This window comes from Vombatus ursinus, unplaced genomic scaffold (assembly GCF_900497805.2).
Source record: "Vombatus ursinus unplaced genomic scaffold, bare-nosed wombat genome assembly UNPS02010980.1, whole genome shotgun sequence".
NCBI lineage: Eukaryota > Metazoa > Chordata > Mammalia > Diprotodontia > Vombatidae > Vombatus > Vombatus ursinus.
The window spans coordinates 4,114,373-4,129,253 of record NW_020950758.1 but is presented as its reverse complement, the minus strand read 5'-3'; the positions used below and the strand labels follow the sequence as shown (position 1 = coordinate 4,129,253).

At 53.3% G+C, this 14,881-nt stretch overlaps 1 protein-coding gene across 2 annotated transcripts in view; it reads left to right on the top strand.

Moving 5' to 3' along the window:
- NBAS (neuroblastoma amplified sequence) overlaps nt 1-14,881 on the top strand; it is a 267,157-nt gene that overhangs the window by 83,434 nt on the left and 168,842 nt on the right. For both annotated transcript variants that reach the window (XM_027855628.1, XM_027855629.1), the window contains 7 exons: nt 1,405-1,590; nt 3,294-3,467; nt 6,181-6,314; nt 7,774-7,836; nt 9,184-9,306; nt 11,921-12,023; nt 14,133-14,362. In XM_027855628.1, coding sequence (XP_027711429.1) covers nt 1,405-1,590; nt 3,294-3,467; nt 6,181-6,314; nt 7,774-7,836; nt 9,184-9,306; nt 11,921-12,023; nt 14,133-14,362 — 1,013 coding nt within the window. The remainder of the gene's footprint in view (nt 1-1,404; nt 1,591-3,293; nt 3,468-6,180; nt 6,315-7,773; nt 7,837-9,183; nt 9,307-11,920; nt 12,024-14,132; nt 14,363-14,881) is intronic.

Here is a 14,881-nt window from a genome sequence, read left to right as displayed (position 1 = left end):
AGCTTCCCAGGGCAGCAGACTCCGCTGTGGGAAACAGCGCTCGCCCGCCTTGATGCTCTCCCTCCCGGCTTCCTCATCTGTATCACAGCCTAAGAGCACTTCATTTCTAGGGGCCGTTGGGAGTTTCAGTGAAATACTGCCCAGAAGGCGCTTCCTCAGCCCTAACGTGAGCTCGAAGCACCAGGTGCGAGTTCTGCGCAGGTCTCCTCAGTACTTTGGGCCTGGTTTCCTCTAGTCTGGGCCTTTAACCCCAACGCCTAGGTGGATTCGTGCGGCCCTGGTTGTTCTGCTTGCTTCCTGGAATCAGGGTCCCTCCTTGGGGTTGTAGGGCTCATCTTGTCCCCCAATGGGAGCTCTATGCCCTGGGAGCTGGCTTGGCTTGCTAAGCCTGAGAGAGATGGAGGTACCAGGGTTGCGGCGGACAGGGCCATTGGATGTTTGTGCTGGCCAGGCTCGGACGTGGAGTGTGACTGCCGGGCTGACCAGCCTGGAGGAGTAAGCTGACGGAGGTCGCTGACTCCTCATCTCTGCGATGGAGCCTGGCACTGGCGTGGGCTGTCACCTGGCAGCCTGGTGTGGAAGGGCCATCGAGGTCCTCTAGTGCAGCCCTCATTTTAGAGAGAAGGGCGCTGAGGCCCAGAGACAGGAGGGCATTGGGATTTGAACCCAGGTCTCTGACGATGAATACTGTGCTCCACGGTACAAAGGAAAAGTGAAGTGGGCAGCTTTGGACAGGTGGTGTTTCTGGGGCTCCTGGAGGGGTGTGAAACACGGGACTGTGGACCCTGGAGAGTTGTGCTCCTCTGGTGTTCGGATGAGCAGGTGGCCAGAGATGGCAAATCTGTGCTCCAGGCCTCTGGGGTCACTCTGGCTCCAGGGCTGGCCTCTGTCTCCAGTGTGTTCCAGCTTAGTAATGTTCTTCTTCTCAAGGGCTCGGGATGCTTTTCTTTGCCGCAGTTACAGGTTATGAGTCCGCAATGGCTGACAGGAAGTTTGCTTTCATTTTTAGGAATTTCATGGGATTTCTTTTTCTTGGTGTCTACAAATGGCTGATTCGGGAAAATGTTTGTGGCGGCTGCATTGGCCATAGAGGGTTTTTTGTGGGGCCAGGGAGGGATGATGTATAGTTTGGTAAGTTGCACCAGAGCAGAGCGCCATTTAGCGTGCCCAGAATTCAATTGATTCTTGAAGATGGGCTCGCTTGCACAGATATGGGGATAGACTAGGTTTGTCGAAGATCCCTGAGGAGATCTGATTTGGGCCACAACAGAGATTGCTGTGTGCTCAGGGAGGGGCTTAACAAACGCCGGATCAGCGAAAGGCATTTGTTGTAAGGTTCGGTTGGGGCAAAGGCTTCTGGGATGGCGCTGTGGTGAGACCCCTCCTCTTTGTTCTCGGATGCAGGTGGACTGTGCCCTGTCCCTCATCCGCCTTGGGATGGAGAGGAGCATTCCTGGTCTGCTGCGCCTCTGTGACGATCTGGTTACCCTGGAGACCTTAGTGTACGAAGCAGGCTGTGACCTCACCCTGACCTTGAAGGACCTCCAGCAGATGAAGCCCATTGACCAGCTGCGGCTGTTGATGGAGAGGGTAGGTTCCCTTCCCCCTTGGCCCCGGGGCAGCTCCCAGGCCACCTTCCCTGGCCCTGAGGCCCCCCAACATTGGCTGCTCACGACATTCAGCTTCCTGTGGGATGGGCGCAGGTACCTGCGTGTCTGGCCGAGAGCCAGCAGCTCTCCCATGGCGGGCGGTCTCTCCTCCCGGTCTTGTTTCCCTGCTTTGTCGATGTCCCTAAGAGTCCCGCCCGGGCTCACAAGATCCAGGGGTTCCTGAAATCAGTCCCTCCACATACAAGAGTGGATCGTGGAGGAGCATACTATTGCTGCCCGTGGTCCCAGAAAGGCAGGCGTGGCCTCCCAGGCCTGGCTGTGAAGGGACCTCGGAGAGCCCCGAGAGGCCAGCGCCAGCCCTCGTGTTTGGGTCATGCAGGGTCCAAAGAGATTGGGAGACCTTGTGCCTTGAAAGGGGGACTTCCCTGCTTGTCGTGCCTGTGGGGCAGCTCAGGGTCACTCGGCCTCAGGGGATCATCGATGAGTGAGCACTGCGATTAATCTGGAAACCAAACGGCTATTCCCTGTCCTTGCCTGTTTCCCTTTGGGCCAGTGGAGTCTTCTGGGGCAGGTGGCAGAGGAGGCCCTTCTGACCCGGGCCTAGTTATCCCTGTTGTCATCTGAAACCTCCCCCGGGGTGTTCCCTGCTCTGCCCCTTTTTCTGCTTTACTTGGTTGCTGCAGAGGACCTGGAAAGGGGAGGATGTGGGGCTGTGCTCCTTGCTTTCCTCCTTGGCTCATCCCAGGGGTTGTGGTATTTGTGGCTTTCCATGGATGGCACCTTAACTTGATGGGGTGGGAGAGCTCAGTCTGATGACCACCCCTAATCACCATTGGCTTCTCAGACTCTTCGTTCTTCGGCCGTGCTGGGCATACTCTTGGGGACTGTAAATCCCCACCCCCCCCCCACTTGTCTGCAGGGGACGCCAGTCTGTCCAGAGCCCTTGGGCTCAGCTCGCTGCCCCGCTGATGTTATGGTGGCCCCGGCAGCATGGCCAGGCTTTACCTCCCTCAGTGGGGAGGATTCTCACCTGGTACTGACTCCTTTATAATCTTGGACGGTGGAGCCCTTCCGTGACTGTAGACAGCCTGAGTATTTCTGCTCACTCTCCGTTCTTTGGGGGAGGGCACCATCTCCTCTGAGGGACCGTGGCTGTTCTTGGACTCAAGTCCGTGCTCTCCAGCTCACCCCCATCAGCCCAGACAAGTGGCGATTCCCTCTCGGTAGCCCCAAACACCAAACCTGGAGTCCTCAGCTCCCTGCCTTCCTGGGAACACCAAGCAGACCTGTGTTGTTTGAGCAGCGGCCAAGCACTCCACGTGCTACCCAAGCTCCCCCTCCCTCTGCACACCTTCTGTAGGTCAGTGCTCTGCACAGCTCCCACCTCGCTGGAGCAGAGTCCTGCACGACGGAACGACCCTTCACTGGTTCCCATAGTGGCCCCATTGCTAGTTGGGGCTGTGCCAGCAGCATCTCCTGGGTGTTCGGACCAGCTTGCCCTCCCTGTCTGTGTCCCAGGGATGCCTGGGCTCTCCTGCTGACCCTAGCGAGGGTGGGATGGGGTTGCCTGGCACCCCCTATCTGCATTCTGCATAGGACAGTGGAGAGCACTGAGTCTGGCTGGCAGCCTGCTGGGAAGGGAGGGTGGTTTTGGTCATGGCTGTTGTCAAATTGTACTTGTAGTCTTCGGAGGAGAAGTATGTGACCAATGCCTACCAGTGGATGGTGCCCCTCCTGCACCGGTGGGAGAAGCAGTCCCCAGGCGCAGCGAGCCAGCTGCTCAGAGACTATTTGGTGACCTTGGCCACGGGGGACCTCAGGTTCCCCCTGAAGATATTCCAGCATTCCAAACCGGATGTAAGTAGCCAGGCTCACAGTCCTCTCGCGGGAGGGTTGGGGTCTACACGTGGCCTTTGTAGGGTCACAGAACGTGTGGAAACTCATCTCAGACAGCCACTGGCCCCTGGGCAGGATCAGATGATCTCTAGTTTTTAGCCTGGAGTCTTGCCCACGCAGCATGCCTTGTGTCTGATCTCTTCACACTCACACTGTGCTCCAGCCCAAGCCCTCTGTTTAATTCCTGTCCCCTCCATTGCCCACCACTCCTGAGCCTGGGCCAGGCCCCATCACCCCTGGAGGACTAGAGGAGTTGGTGGCAGCTTTACCAGCCTCAGATGGTTCCTTGTGGACATGGGGCTCCTTCATAGCCTCTGTCCCCTTCTTCTCTGCAGAATATTCAGTAAGCACTTACTATGTGCTGAGCACTGGCAGTGCAGACACAAGCAAGCAGCCTAGTCTGTGCCCTCAGGGAGTTTGTGTTCTAGTGGGAAAAGATGGCCCATGGAGGAGTAAAGGCTGGAAGGCTGGAGAGCCAGAGGCCCAGAGGGCCGAAGGAGAGGGCGGGCGGGGAGCAGACACAGACAAGGGGAGGTGGGACTAGAGGGAAGGGGGTGCAGCCAAGCTGGGGTCCTTCTTAAAGTGGTAGTCATTTTCCTGCTTATCCCTCCCCAGCCACACCGGCCCGCCCGTTGGGCCCCAGACGTGGCAGCCCCGTGTCCATGCCCTGGCACAGGCTGCCCCCATGGTGTGCCCACCTCCGACTCCTCTTTCCCCAGAGATGCCTTGACTGGCTCCAGTGCCAGCCTCGTGCTTCTGTCTTGCCCCCTCGTTATTTCTTTTCTGTCCCCCTTCGGTTCTCTTGTGCTTACCTGCCTGGGTAGGCAAGCAGAATGGAAGCTCCCAGAGTGCAGGGCTGCTCCCCAGGACCGTCCTTGGGATAGCTGCTCAATAAGTGGCTAGTGAGTTGAATTAAATTAGGAAGTAGAAATAATTGTCATTTCTAGACAGTGGTTGAGGAGCCCTCTGCCCATCCTGGACAGGTTGTGCAAGCCTCTTCAGAATCCTTCAGGGTAGCTCAGAGCAGGGTAGAGGGGGGAGTGTGGCGGGAGAAGGCTGGAGAGGTGAGAAGGGGCCGGCACGGAAAGGGCCACACTTAGTATTTGTCTATGGGGAATGGTGGGGAGCTGCGGAAGACCTGAGTTCAAATCCTGTATCCTTGCGGACAGTCATCCTGTCTCCGTGTCTCCTCCTTCCTGCCGTTGCCTGCCTTGGTCTCTCCCGTCCTTTGTCCTGGCTCTTGCTCCTCTGCCCTTCATTGCCCCTTTCCCATTAGTGAGCTAATTCTTGTCTCTGGAAGAATGGATGCCTCTCTGTCCCATTCCACCTGCTTGGGCCTCACCAGCTGGGACAGCATGGGGGAGGTTAAGAACCCTGGCACTGGAGTCAGAGGGTGGAGGCTCGAGCCCTGGTGGTGCCGCTTCCTTATGGGGGAGACTGTGGGCATCTAACCTCGGAGGGCCTCAGTTTTGCCATCTCTTAAATGAGGGAGGGAGACTCAAGGATTTCAGATGCCTCTTTCTTCTCTCAATCCCGCGATGATATAAGGTGTTTACAAATGATGTTCCTGATTTGACTGGCCATGACAGATGCTTTGGTGCTTTCTCGGACCTCTGATCTCATCTACATAGCCATTCCCCTGCCGTGATGATCTCCCCTAGCATTCCCTCATGAAACCATGTTGGACTTCCCTGGCACCTTCCCATAATGCCCCTTTTTATCTCCGTCACATTGTGGGTATTTTTAACCAGTGAAATCTCTTTGTTGTTTTGTTCTCTTCACCATTTGTGTGGTGGTTTCTTTTTGTGGGAACTTGCAAGCTTAGAAATCTGGGAAAACATACAAACAGACAAAAAAACCAAAGGGAGCTTGGAATGAACCAGTATATTTCTTTGTCCTTTCCTTTAGGTAAAAGGACCTCCCCTGCAATGCTACAAATAGTAAATCTAAATGGAGAAATGTTTTATATATGTGTTCTTTAATTTACCAGTTGTCAAAATGCCTTCAAGATTCATGACTCTGCGTTGATGCTTTTGCATCTTTGCTGAGAATGGCCCGAAGCAGCTGTTTTTCTCAGCCTCCAGGGGTGGTCTCTGTGCCTACACTGCTCTGGGAAAGGCCTCTTTTAATGCCATTTTGAGCCATGTTCCAGAATTCTTTTCAAATTGAATTCTTCCACCCTGGACTGTGTGTTTAAATGAATGATTTATAAATAATAATGGAAAAACAATAGGTTTATAATATATGCTGATGTAATTTTAGAAATTATGGGCTATATATATATTTCTAATTTAATCACATAAAAGATAGCTTTAGGGTTGGAAGCATTGCTTTTAATGAATTGCCATTTTAATGCCTTTTGCTTACCCTGATCCATTTCATCCTCAGTGGGTCATAAATTGGAGAGTCTGTTTTCTGCAGACGCAAAGCAGAGAGGTTAGAAATTAGCTTCTCTGACTGGTTCTGTAATTAAAACAAGATTTCATTTAGAATTATTAAGGACCTCAGAAGTCTGTAAGCAAAAAAATCCCCAAAACCGCCAGATTGACTTTTACAGCTGATTAATGGTCCTCGGTCAGGGTCTATGGACAGTACTCTTCCCTAGTGACAAGCTGACGGTAAATCTGTTGACAAATGCTCCAGTGGTGAGCCCGGCGTGCTTTGTTTTCACTAGCTTCAGCAGAAAATCATCCCGGACCAGGATCAGCTGATGGAGGTCGCCCTGGAGTGCATCTATAATTGTGAGCGGGATGACCAGCTCTCTTGTTGCTATGATATTTTAGAGTGCCTTCCTCAGAGAGGATATGGGTAAGGATTCACATGGGATCGCCCGGCCTTCCGATTGTGTCCTTTTATGAGGGAATATGTGATTTGTCAGTCTGGCATTAGAGCCAGGCGGGACCACTAGGTGACTGAATTGTGGCAAATAAAACTTGAATCTCCTTTATGGGGCTCAGGCCAGCATCCCCCCCAGGTCATGTAGTTGGATTTTGGTAAATGAACCCTGCCATTCGCTGCGTGGCTACCAAGGCAGAACAGAGAGAGCCCGGACCCCACATCGAGGAGCCTGGATTCCATTTTGGGAAATCTTGGCAGATCTCCTCCCCTCTGTAGGCCTCAGTTTCCTCATCTGTAAGGTAAGGATGTTGGATCACATGACTTCCGAGGTCAGTTCCAACTCCAGATGCTGTCATCTCCTGAGATTTTCTCTTGTCTTCCCCTTTGGGTTATATTTGATCTGCCAAGATGAGCTCCCGGTGGCAGCTTCCTCACAATGGCGACCTCCTCTTGAGTGTGCTGTGTTGGGGCTTCCTTCACCCACCGCCCCCTTTCTTGGCATTCTTGTCCCCGCACATGAATGACGTTTTCCTTTCTTGGGGCACACCCACATACGCATGAGTCTCCATTAACGAGGGAGTGTTTGCTAAGGTTGGGGCTTTTCCCTGCTGCCCAGGCTAAGAAGAGTCCTTCTTTTTGTGAGGAGCTAGCCTTGAAACCTCCTCTGGTTAGCAGGATCCTGGGAGCCTTAGGCTGCAAGGCCTCAGGCCACATCTTCAGGGTTCCTTTGGTTATTTCCTGAGGATCGCGTCTCAGGTGCCCGAGAGACCCAGGGGGGAATCACCTTAAAGGCCTCTGAGCATCTGGCCTCTTTCAGAGTCTGCTTCCTTTGCGATCTTCCCTCAGTTGACAAGAATTTATGATTGTATGTTGTTGTGTACTACCAGGAAAAAGGCAGGCAAAGGGTTGAGGATGGAGGGAGAAAAGTGAAGTTGTGCCTGCCTTCAGGGAGCTTACGTTCTCTAGGAGATGACATGGCTGTGTGTGCGTGTGTGTGCGTGCATGCAGTATGTAATGTATAATACGTGTGTGTATATATGTACTTTATATTATGTGCATGTGTGTGCATCTATACAGACAGGGACATAGAGAATACACACAAACTGAATACAAGGTAGTTTGAGGGGGGGCGCTTGCAGCTGGGAGGAATCAGAAGGTTTTCATGTAGAGGGCGGTGCCCATGCTGAGTCCTGAAGGAAGAGAGGGTTTCCAGGGGGGTAGCCTGGTGCTGTGGAGACCAAAGATGCTGGCTAAGTGATCCATGGCCGTGGGCCTGGAGTTCAGCACCAAGGACAGGGAATAGCCTTTGTGTGTGCTGGCTCATCTTTTTCACACTCCACTGGATTTTATATCTCATGCCAAATGTCACTAGGAATAAGAACCAGGAACTGAAACTCACTTTGTCTTCCTTTTTCCTTTAATTGGGTAGTCCTAAGACTCTGGCGACAGCTGCTCTTCACGACAGGGTGGACCAGCTGGAGCAGATCCTCAGGTAAGAAAAGCTGCATCCTCAGGGCAGCTAGGTGGTGCAGTGGATAGAGCACCGGCCCTGAAGTCAGGAGGACCTGAGTTCAAATCTGACCTCAGACCAAACACTTGACACTTACTAGCAGTGTGACCCTGGGCAAGTCAGTTAACCCCAATCGCCTTAAAAAAACCCAAACTGCATTCGTTGGCTTGGTGGGAACCAGAGGGCTGCCCAGCCGCCCACTGCTCAGCAAAGCCTGCTCAGACTCTGTGCCTGCCAGCAGTCACATGCAGTTGTGTGAATGAACTGCCAGGTGCCATCCTTATTTTCATCACTTTTACTCACCTGCCATTGTGCTGGGCTGTCCACCGTAAGAAGGAAGTTTTATGGGAATTCCTGTGGCTGACGAGCCAGGACTGTCACAGAGCAGAAGAGTATTAGGAGCAAGAACGAGAAACCAGGGTCTTCACATAGAATAGATGCAGCCTAGGCTTCTGTGCCAGGACATTCCCCGCAATGCCAGGGCCTGCCCTTAAGGATAGGCTTTTTTCAGACCCTTTGCTCTGGAAGATTTCCTCCTCCCCCACCTCCCCCTGACTCCCATCCCCCGTCCCCCGGCCTTCCTTTTCACCGCATCATGCCAGCCTGACCTCGTGAGGCCTGACTCTGGCGTGAATGCTGCTGCTTTATTTCTTTTCCATGCTGGTGGGCTGTGGTTTGTGGTCATTGTTCTTTCCACGGTATAACTTTGGAGCGTGGCACCATGGGACAGCTTGATGGCTGTCGCTCATACTTGGGGCAGTTAACGAGGAGAGTTGGGTTAGTGGGGTGGGCTGTGGATGGGCAGTTAACATTTAGGAGGTGCTTGCTTGGCCCCTCCATCGCCCAGAGCAGGGCTCTAGGCTCCGCCAGAGGGAGACAGGTGGCGGAAGACCCGCGCTCCGGCTTTCCTTCACACCGTTTGGTCTGGATGGGGAGAGGGGCTGCACACTCCGGGAGCCGTGGAACAAAGAAGATCGCGGGTCCCGTGGGCATCCGGGCTTTGGTTTCTCCAACTCGTCACCTTCCAAACACAAATGTGTTTTTGTATTGTTGTGTTTTGGGGGTGGCCACTGTTGGGATGGAACGTCTTTGGTGTATTAGGATAATAACTAAGCAGGGGAGGTGTCACGGAAGCCTGTGGTAACAGAGATCGGACAGTCGTGTGTTAGCCACTGTCCCTAGATGTCCAGCCAGGGCGTGCAGGGGGCGTGCAGGGACCGTGTTTCTTGTTCCCTTTGGTAGCTGCTTGAATATTGTTCCGTGTGTGTGGTGAGCAGGTGCCGTGGCCTGTGCACGCCCTTCACTGCTCTGTTGTTGTGTCGTCTGCAGCGTGTCTGAACTCCTGGAGAAGCATGGGCTGCAGAAACCCGTTTCATTTGTGAAGAACACCCAGGCGCACACGGAGGAGGCCCGAAAGCTGATGATCAGACTGACCAGGCACACGGGACGGAAGTGAGTGACCGGGTCGGCCGTTTATCGGCAGGTTCTGGGCGTTGTCTGCTGGAAGCTGTCCTCCGGCCTCCTGCTGTCTGCGGGCTGGGCTTCTCAGTTTTTGTAGCTTTATTGATGCCTTTTGTTTGTCTGTCACGTTCATTTTGAGTGTGTCCCTTCTCGCTCCCAGGCCTTGGTGAGCCTTCCTTTGGAGCAGAGGTTAACCCAAGGGCATCTTCGGCCTAAGTCTCTTCCAGCTCTGCTTCCTGTGATGCTCGTGCAGCCTGAGGGCTGGGCAGGGGATGGCAGGGCAGGGTTGGGCAAGGTTGGGCTGGGCTGGGCTGGGCAGAGGAGGGCTGGACTGGACAGGGCAGGGCTGGGCTGGGGGCAGGGCTGGGCAGGGCTGGGCATGGGGCTCTGATCAGGTGTGTTGTGTCCATCATTTGCTGTGCCTTCTTTTTGTGCGCATGGTGACAATTCCTTTAGTCTGTGCCATTCCTGGAGAAAATGTCAGTCTTTAGGAAATTGTGCCAGTGATATTTTTTAATGGACACTTAATCCATGTTCCTCAGACATTTTGTCCTCATTACCCCAATCCAGAATCAGTCCAAACCCATGGCCCTACCCAAGAGGTAGAACTGAACCCGTTGGCATTCCCCCCGTCCTGAGAGAAGCAGCAGAAGGTTATGCTGACAAGTGCTTCTTTGGGTTCTGTGCCCCTCTCACGACTGCCCGGATGGAGCATGCCCGGGCCTCAGAGCTCTAACCTTTGTGGGAGTTGGTGTAGGTTTGCAAGAGTGGGCTTGACCATCAGGGAAGGACAGGAGAGGTGGCGGAGGGAGCCCCCATGGGGAGCATTCCCCGGGAGCGAAGGCTCAGCCACGTCCCCCGCGTCCTGAGGCCTGTCTGGCAGAGGCTACGTTCTGCTCCCACAGCGGGTTCTTGATGTGTCTTCACGAGGGTGATGGGTGGCTCTGTCAGTCCCTAGAGGATTCCTAGGAAACATTCATGGAAATGCTCATGCACATGAAGGGAGGGACTTCATTTAAATGCCCATTTCTGGAGTTTATTTAGCAGGTAAGAGCCGGAAGTGAAGGAAGTTATAGAAAGATTGTTAGTGAACTGGGAAAGTTGGTAAAGGAAACCTTTATTGAACCACCCAATGAATGGGCATTTATGAAGCGCTTCCTGTGTGCTTGTGGGTCAGTGAGTGAGCCCTGATGAAGCGCACCTCTCCACACTGAGCATGACGAAGGCACAGCAGTAAAAGCCTTCCTGGTCGTTTCCTGGGGACAGACGAGTCACCAGCATTTCAGGGTAGACGGGAGGTGATCTGTGACGAAGACTAGAGAGAGAAGGGAGCATCTGTTCTGGTGGGAGACAGAGTAGATAGCAAACACTGCTGAGCTGGCACCACGAAGGCTCTGTTAAGAAGGGGGCCCTCAAGTCCTCAGGGACTCAGGTGGTTCCTGGAGACCGGATTGTTGAGGGACTGCCTTTGGGCCTGAGTGACAGCCAGGGCAAAGGCCTGGTGACTGGAGATGAAGCATTGAGCGTGTGTGTGTGTGTGTGTGTGTGTGTGTGTGTGTTTGTTTGTGTGTGTGGAGGGCAGCTGAGAAATATGGAGTACAGGTAGCACTTGAAAGCAGAGTGGGGTAGTAACTCAGTTTCCTTGGCTGTTAAGTGGGCATAATAATATTGCCTACCTTCCAGGGTTATTGTGAAGAGCAAATAAGTCAATATGTGTAAAGTGCTTAGCATGGTGCCTTGCACATAACAGGTGCTATGTAATGCTAGCTATTCATATTATTATTATTATTATTATAAAGAAAGATTAAATTGCTCGAACAATCAGACCTCCTGAGATTTCCATGATAATGAATCAGAGGATTCCAAATTCGGGAGAAACCTCTCTGGCCATAGAATCTAGCCCTGGCCTGAACATCAGCTCACATCTGTGAAGTGTTTGCTATGTATAGGGCACTGTGCAAAGCGCTGGGAATAAAGCAGAAAGAAAAATGGTCCCTGCCCTCAAGGAGCTTCCGTTCTAGCGGAGGAAAGAGCCCAGCACAGGGAGCTGACCTGTGGATGGATGGGGAGGGGAAGAGACGCCGGGTCCCTGGCACAGGGGCTTGGCGGGGAAGGGGCAGAGGCGGGTGCGTACCCAGAGGATGTTGTGGGAGGAGGGACAGCCCAGGGTGGAGATGTAGCCCAGGGGCGGAGTGCTGGGGGAGGCCAGGGTGAGCAACAGGTGCTGTGGCAGGTGGAGAGCAGCCATCTCCAGTACCATTTTGGAAATCTTCTAGCACGTTGTGTGGCATTTCACCAGCACCCAGAAGGTGCTCATCGACAGCCCCTCTCCTCTTCTATTTGTTACGTTCTGGATCCTTGAAAGGAGAACCACATATGGTGGCATCTGGAGGGGGAGAGGGGATGCTGGCCAGCGTTCCAGACCACCCCTACCAGTTTCTCACCTGGAACTTTAAATCCCGAGTGTCTTTTAAAAAGTAAATCCTCTGTTAGCATTCCTTCATTCATGCATTCACTCAGTAGCCTCTTATCCACGGCCTGATGTTTGCCCCGTCTGCCGTGATCGAGGGTCACGTGTAGAGGAATCATATTTCTTTTCTTGTAGACAGCCCCCGGTCAGTGAGTCTCACTGGAAGATGCTGCTGCAGGATATGTTGGCTATGCAGCGGACGGTCTACACGTGCTTGGAACCAGAAGCTTGTTACGAGGTCACTATGTTCTTCCCTTGTATTGGAGCCATCCCCCATTACTGTTTGTTACTGTGAAGTGGGTATAGGGTTCACTGGTCATTAAACTGGGGCGTCTCTTAGTCATTTAGAAGGCATTTAGGTCAGCACCCGAGCCCTCATGCTTCCTGTAGAGAATGGACCTTCTGGCATTTTGTAAACAGCAGAAGCCATTTCTGTGATAGATGATCCCAGCTAGAAAGTCTTCCAGTTGGGTGTTCCCGTGGGGTGGACACCAGCCAGACCCGGGTTGGGCGCCTGGACCCAGGTGGCCATGCTCATTCTGCCATCACAAGGCAGAGGCTGTTGATGGAATGAGAGCCCAGAAAAGCCGCAGTCACGTCTTAATCCGGGAGACATTGAGCCAGACGCACACGTATAGCTAGGAATGGCCGCCCTCCCCTTTCAGTGCGAGGCTCGTTCAGCGCTTGACTGAGCGCCGAGTTCCATTTCCAGGCATCCCTGCGGGCCCTAGATGGCCGCCTCTAGAGTTTTCTGTTTGCACTTAGAGTGAGACTTGAAATCCAATTTCAGGAGAAAAGGATCTGCATGCATTTCATGTCTAGGACAAGGCCGTCATTAGTGTTTCTGAAATGCTGTTATTATGTTGGAGTAGAATGATGCCAATGTTTGTGTATTTGCATATTTTCTTTAATATTCTACACCAAGTGTGTGGGCCTTGAAGAAGTTTCTTCATGGAGTCTTCCGTCTCAGAAACTTGACATCCTTAAAAGTTTAATATTATCTTAAACACTTTTTATTGCAGCTCATAGCCTTAATTGCTTATGGCCGCCAATCTTCATCTCCTGGGAAGGCATTTGAAAGCATATTAAAAGAATTTTGAAAAAGCTATTAAAATGGTCTACAGGAGATGCAATTAGGACTGGAAATGTCGTTTCTTCCCTCCTCCTCGCCCCCAAGCAGTACATTTTAAGTGATTCTTCTGCAGTTTTCCTTCAGGACCTCATAGGTTAATTTTTTGAGGGAGGAGGGAGAGGTGTGAATTCAGACAGAAGGCATTTATGACTGTGTTAGGGGGCCATTTTCAGATGCTATGAGATTATGTTTTTAAGCAGGGTTTAGCAGGGTCTGGCTGTTTTTGTAGAGTTACAAGAGAGTGTGGCGCAGGGAAAGCACACTGGTTCTGGGTTCAAATCCTGCTTCTAAAACCTACTATCTTTGTGACCTAGGGCAAGTTGTTTAACCCTCCTGGACCTCAGTTTCCTTATTTGTAAATTAAAAGAGCTAGACTAGATAGCCGCTCCAGATCTGGGGTTCCTGTCCTGATATGATGTCATGCTGTTCTTGGGAGACTGAAAAGCTCTCCAGTGTGGGGTTCTCATTCTGCTATCTCGGGAGACCCTGGCCAGGGACCCCTGTGGAACGGAGGGCCTGGCTGCTGCCTCTCTGGGGAGGCCGGTCATTTAGTCCTGAGGCCCAGGAGGGGAGCTAATAGGAAGGATTCTCCACTGGCAGGGGGCTGTGTGGGAAGAAGGGGGCTCATGACCATCATGAGAACCTCTCTGCCTCGCTCCCTGCAGTCCCAGAACAGATCTCCATCTTGGTTTTGGAAAGTCTAAATGCAAGCTGTCTCAGCTCTAGGCTATCTAATTGCTGCATATTAATTTCGTGTTAATTGGCCCTATTAGACATCTGGCAGAGCAATCATTTTTGTGAGAAATCCTCATTCATCAGTGACTTGTTTTCTTTGGTAGCAGGTCAGGCAGGCAGACCTCGGTGTGGGAGGTGACGACCGGCTGCAGGTCAGGCAGGCAGAGCTCGGTGTGGGAGGTGACGACCGGCTGCAGGTCGGGCAGGCAGAGCTCGGTGTGGGAGGTGACGACCGGCTGCAGGTCAGGCAGGCTGGGGAGAGGGGTCCTCTTCACAGATAACCCGGTGAAAGTCAGCCCTTTGGTGTTGCAGCTTCCTGCCGGGGAGGAACCTCAATGTTTGGGGCTCGTGCTCGTGAGGCGGGGCGCAGTTCCTCTGGGCCCCGGGGCGAGGCCAGGCCAGCTTGCAGGCAGTCGTCCTCTGGGTTGGCACCTTGGTTTTGCCGTTCTTCCGCCTAACTCGGATCCCTCGTTTGTCCAGATCTTCACAGAAAGCCTCCTGTGCTCCGGTCGCCTGGACACGCTCCACCTGGCAGGCCAGATGATGCAGTGCAGTGCTGGTGTGAGTGGCCCCCCGGGGAGCGGGCCCCACAAAGGGAAGGCTCCCTTCAGGGTCAGCTACGAGAAGAGCGTGGCCTTGGTGCTGGCTGCCAGCCGAGAGTACTTCAACTCCTCCACCAACCTCGCCGACGGCTGCATGGACTTGGCGAGGTACAGGCTCGGCCCCCGCTTTGTTTGGAGGGTCTGATGGGTGTTTGTGATGCTGTGTTAGGAAGTGGGTTCCTCTCTGGCCGCTTCTGGTCCTGGGTTGTGGGGAGACCTCGGCTCCACCCCACACCCTTAACAGTTAACCGGTAGTACTGTGATGCTGGGGTCTTTCCGTGGGCTGCTTGTAGACTGGATGACAGGTGACGTTTGGGAATCCCATTTCCTGGGTATTTCCCATGCCGGCGGAAGCAGCTGTTGGGCTCCGGAGCTCAAAGCGTCCCTGCAGCCCCAGGTAGGGCCCGGGGGCACATTGGGTCCTCTGGCCCTAAGCTCCTAGGTTCTTCTCTGAATCGAGAGTGTGGAGTATTAGCACTGGGGCTCGTTTTGTATCTAAGAAAACTCATGCTCAGAGTTCACCAGTCTGGGGAGGGGCGGCTTATAAGGGGATCCCCTGGGCTGGGGCAGGGAGGGTGGGGTGGGAGATCAGAGGAGAAGGGACCTTTCAGGGGCTGGGCCAGGTCA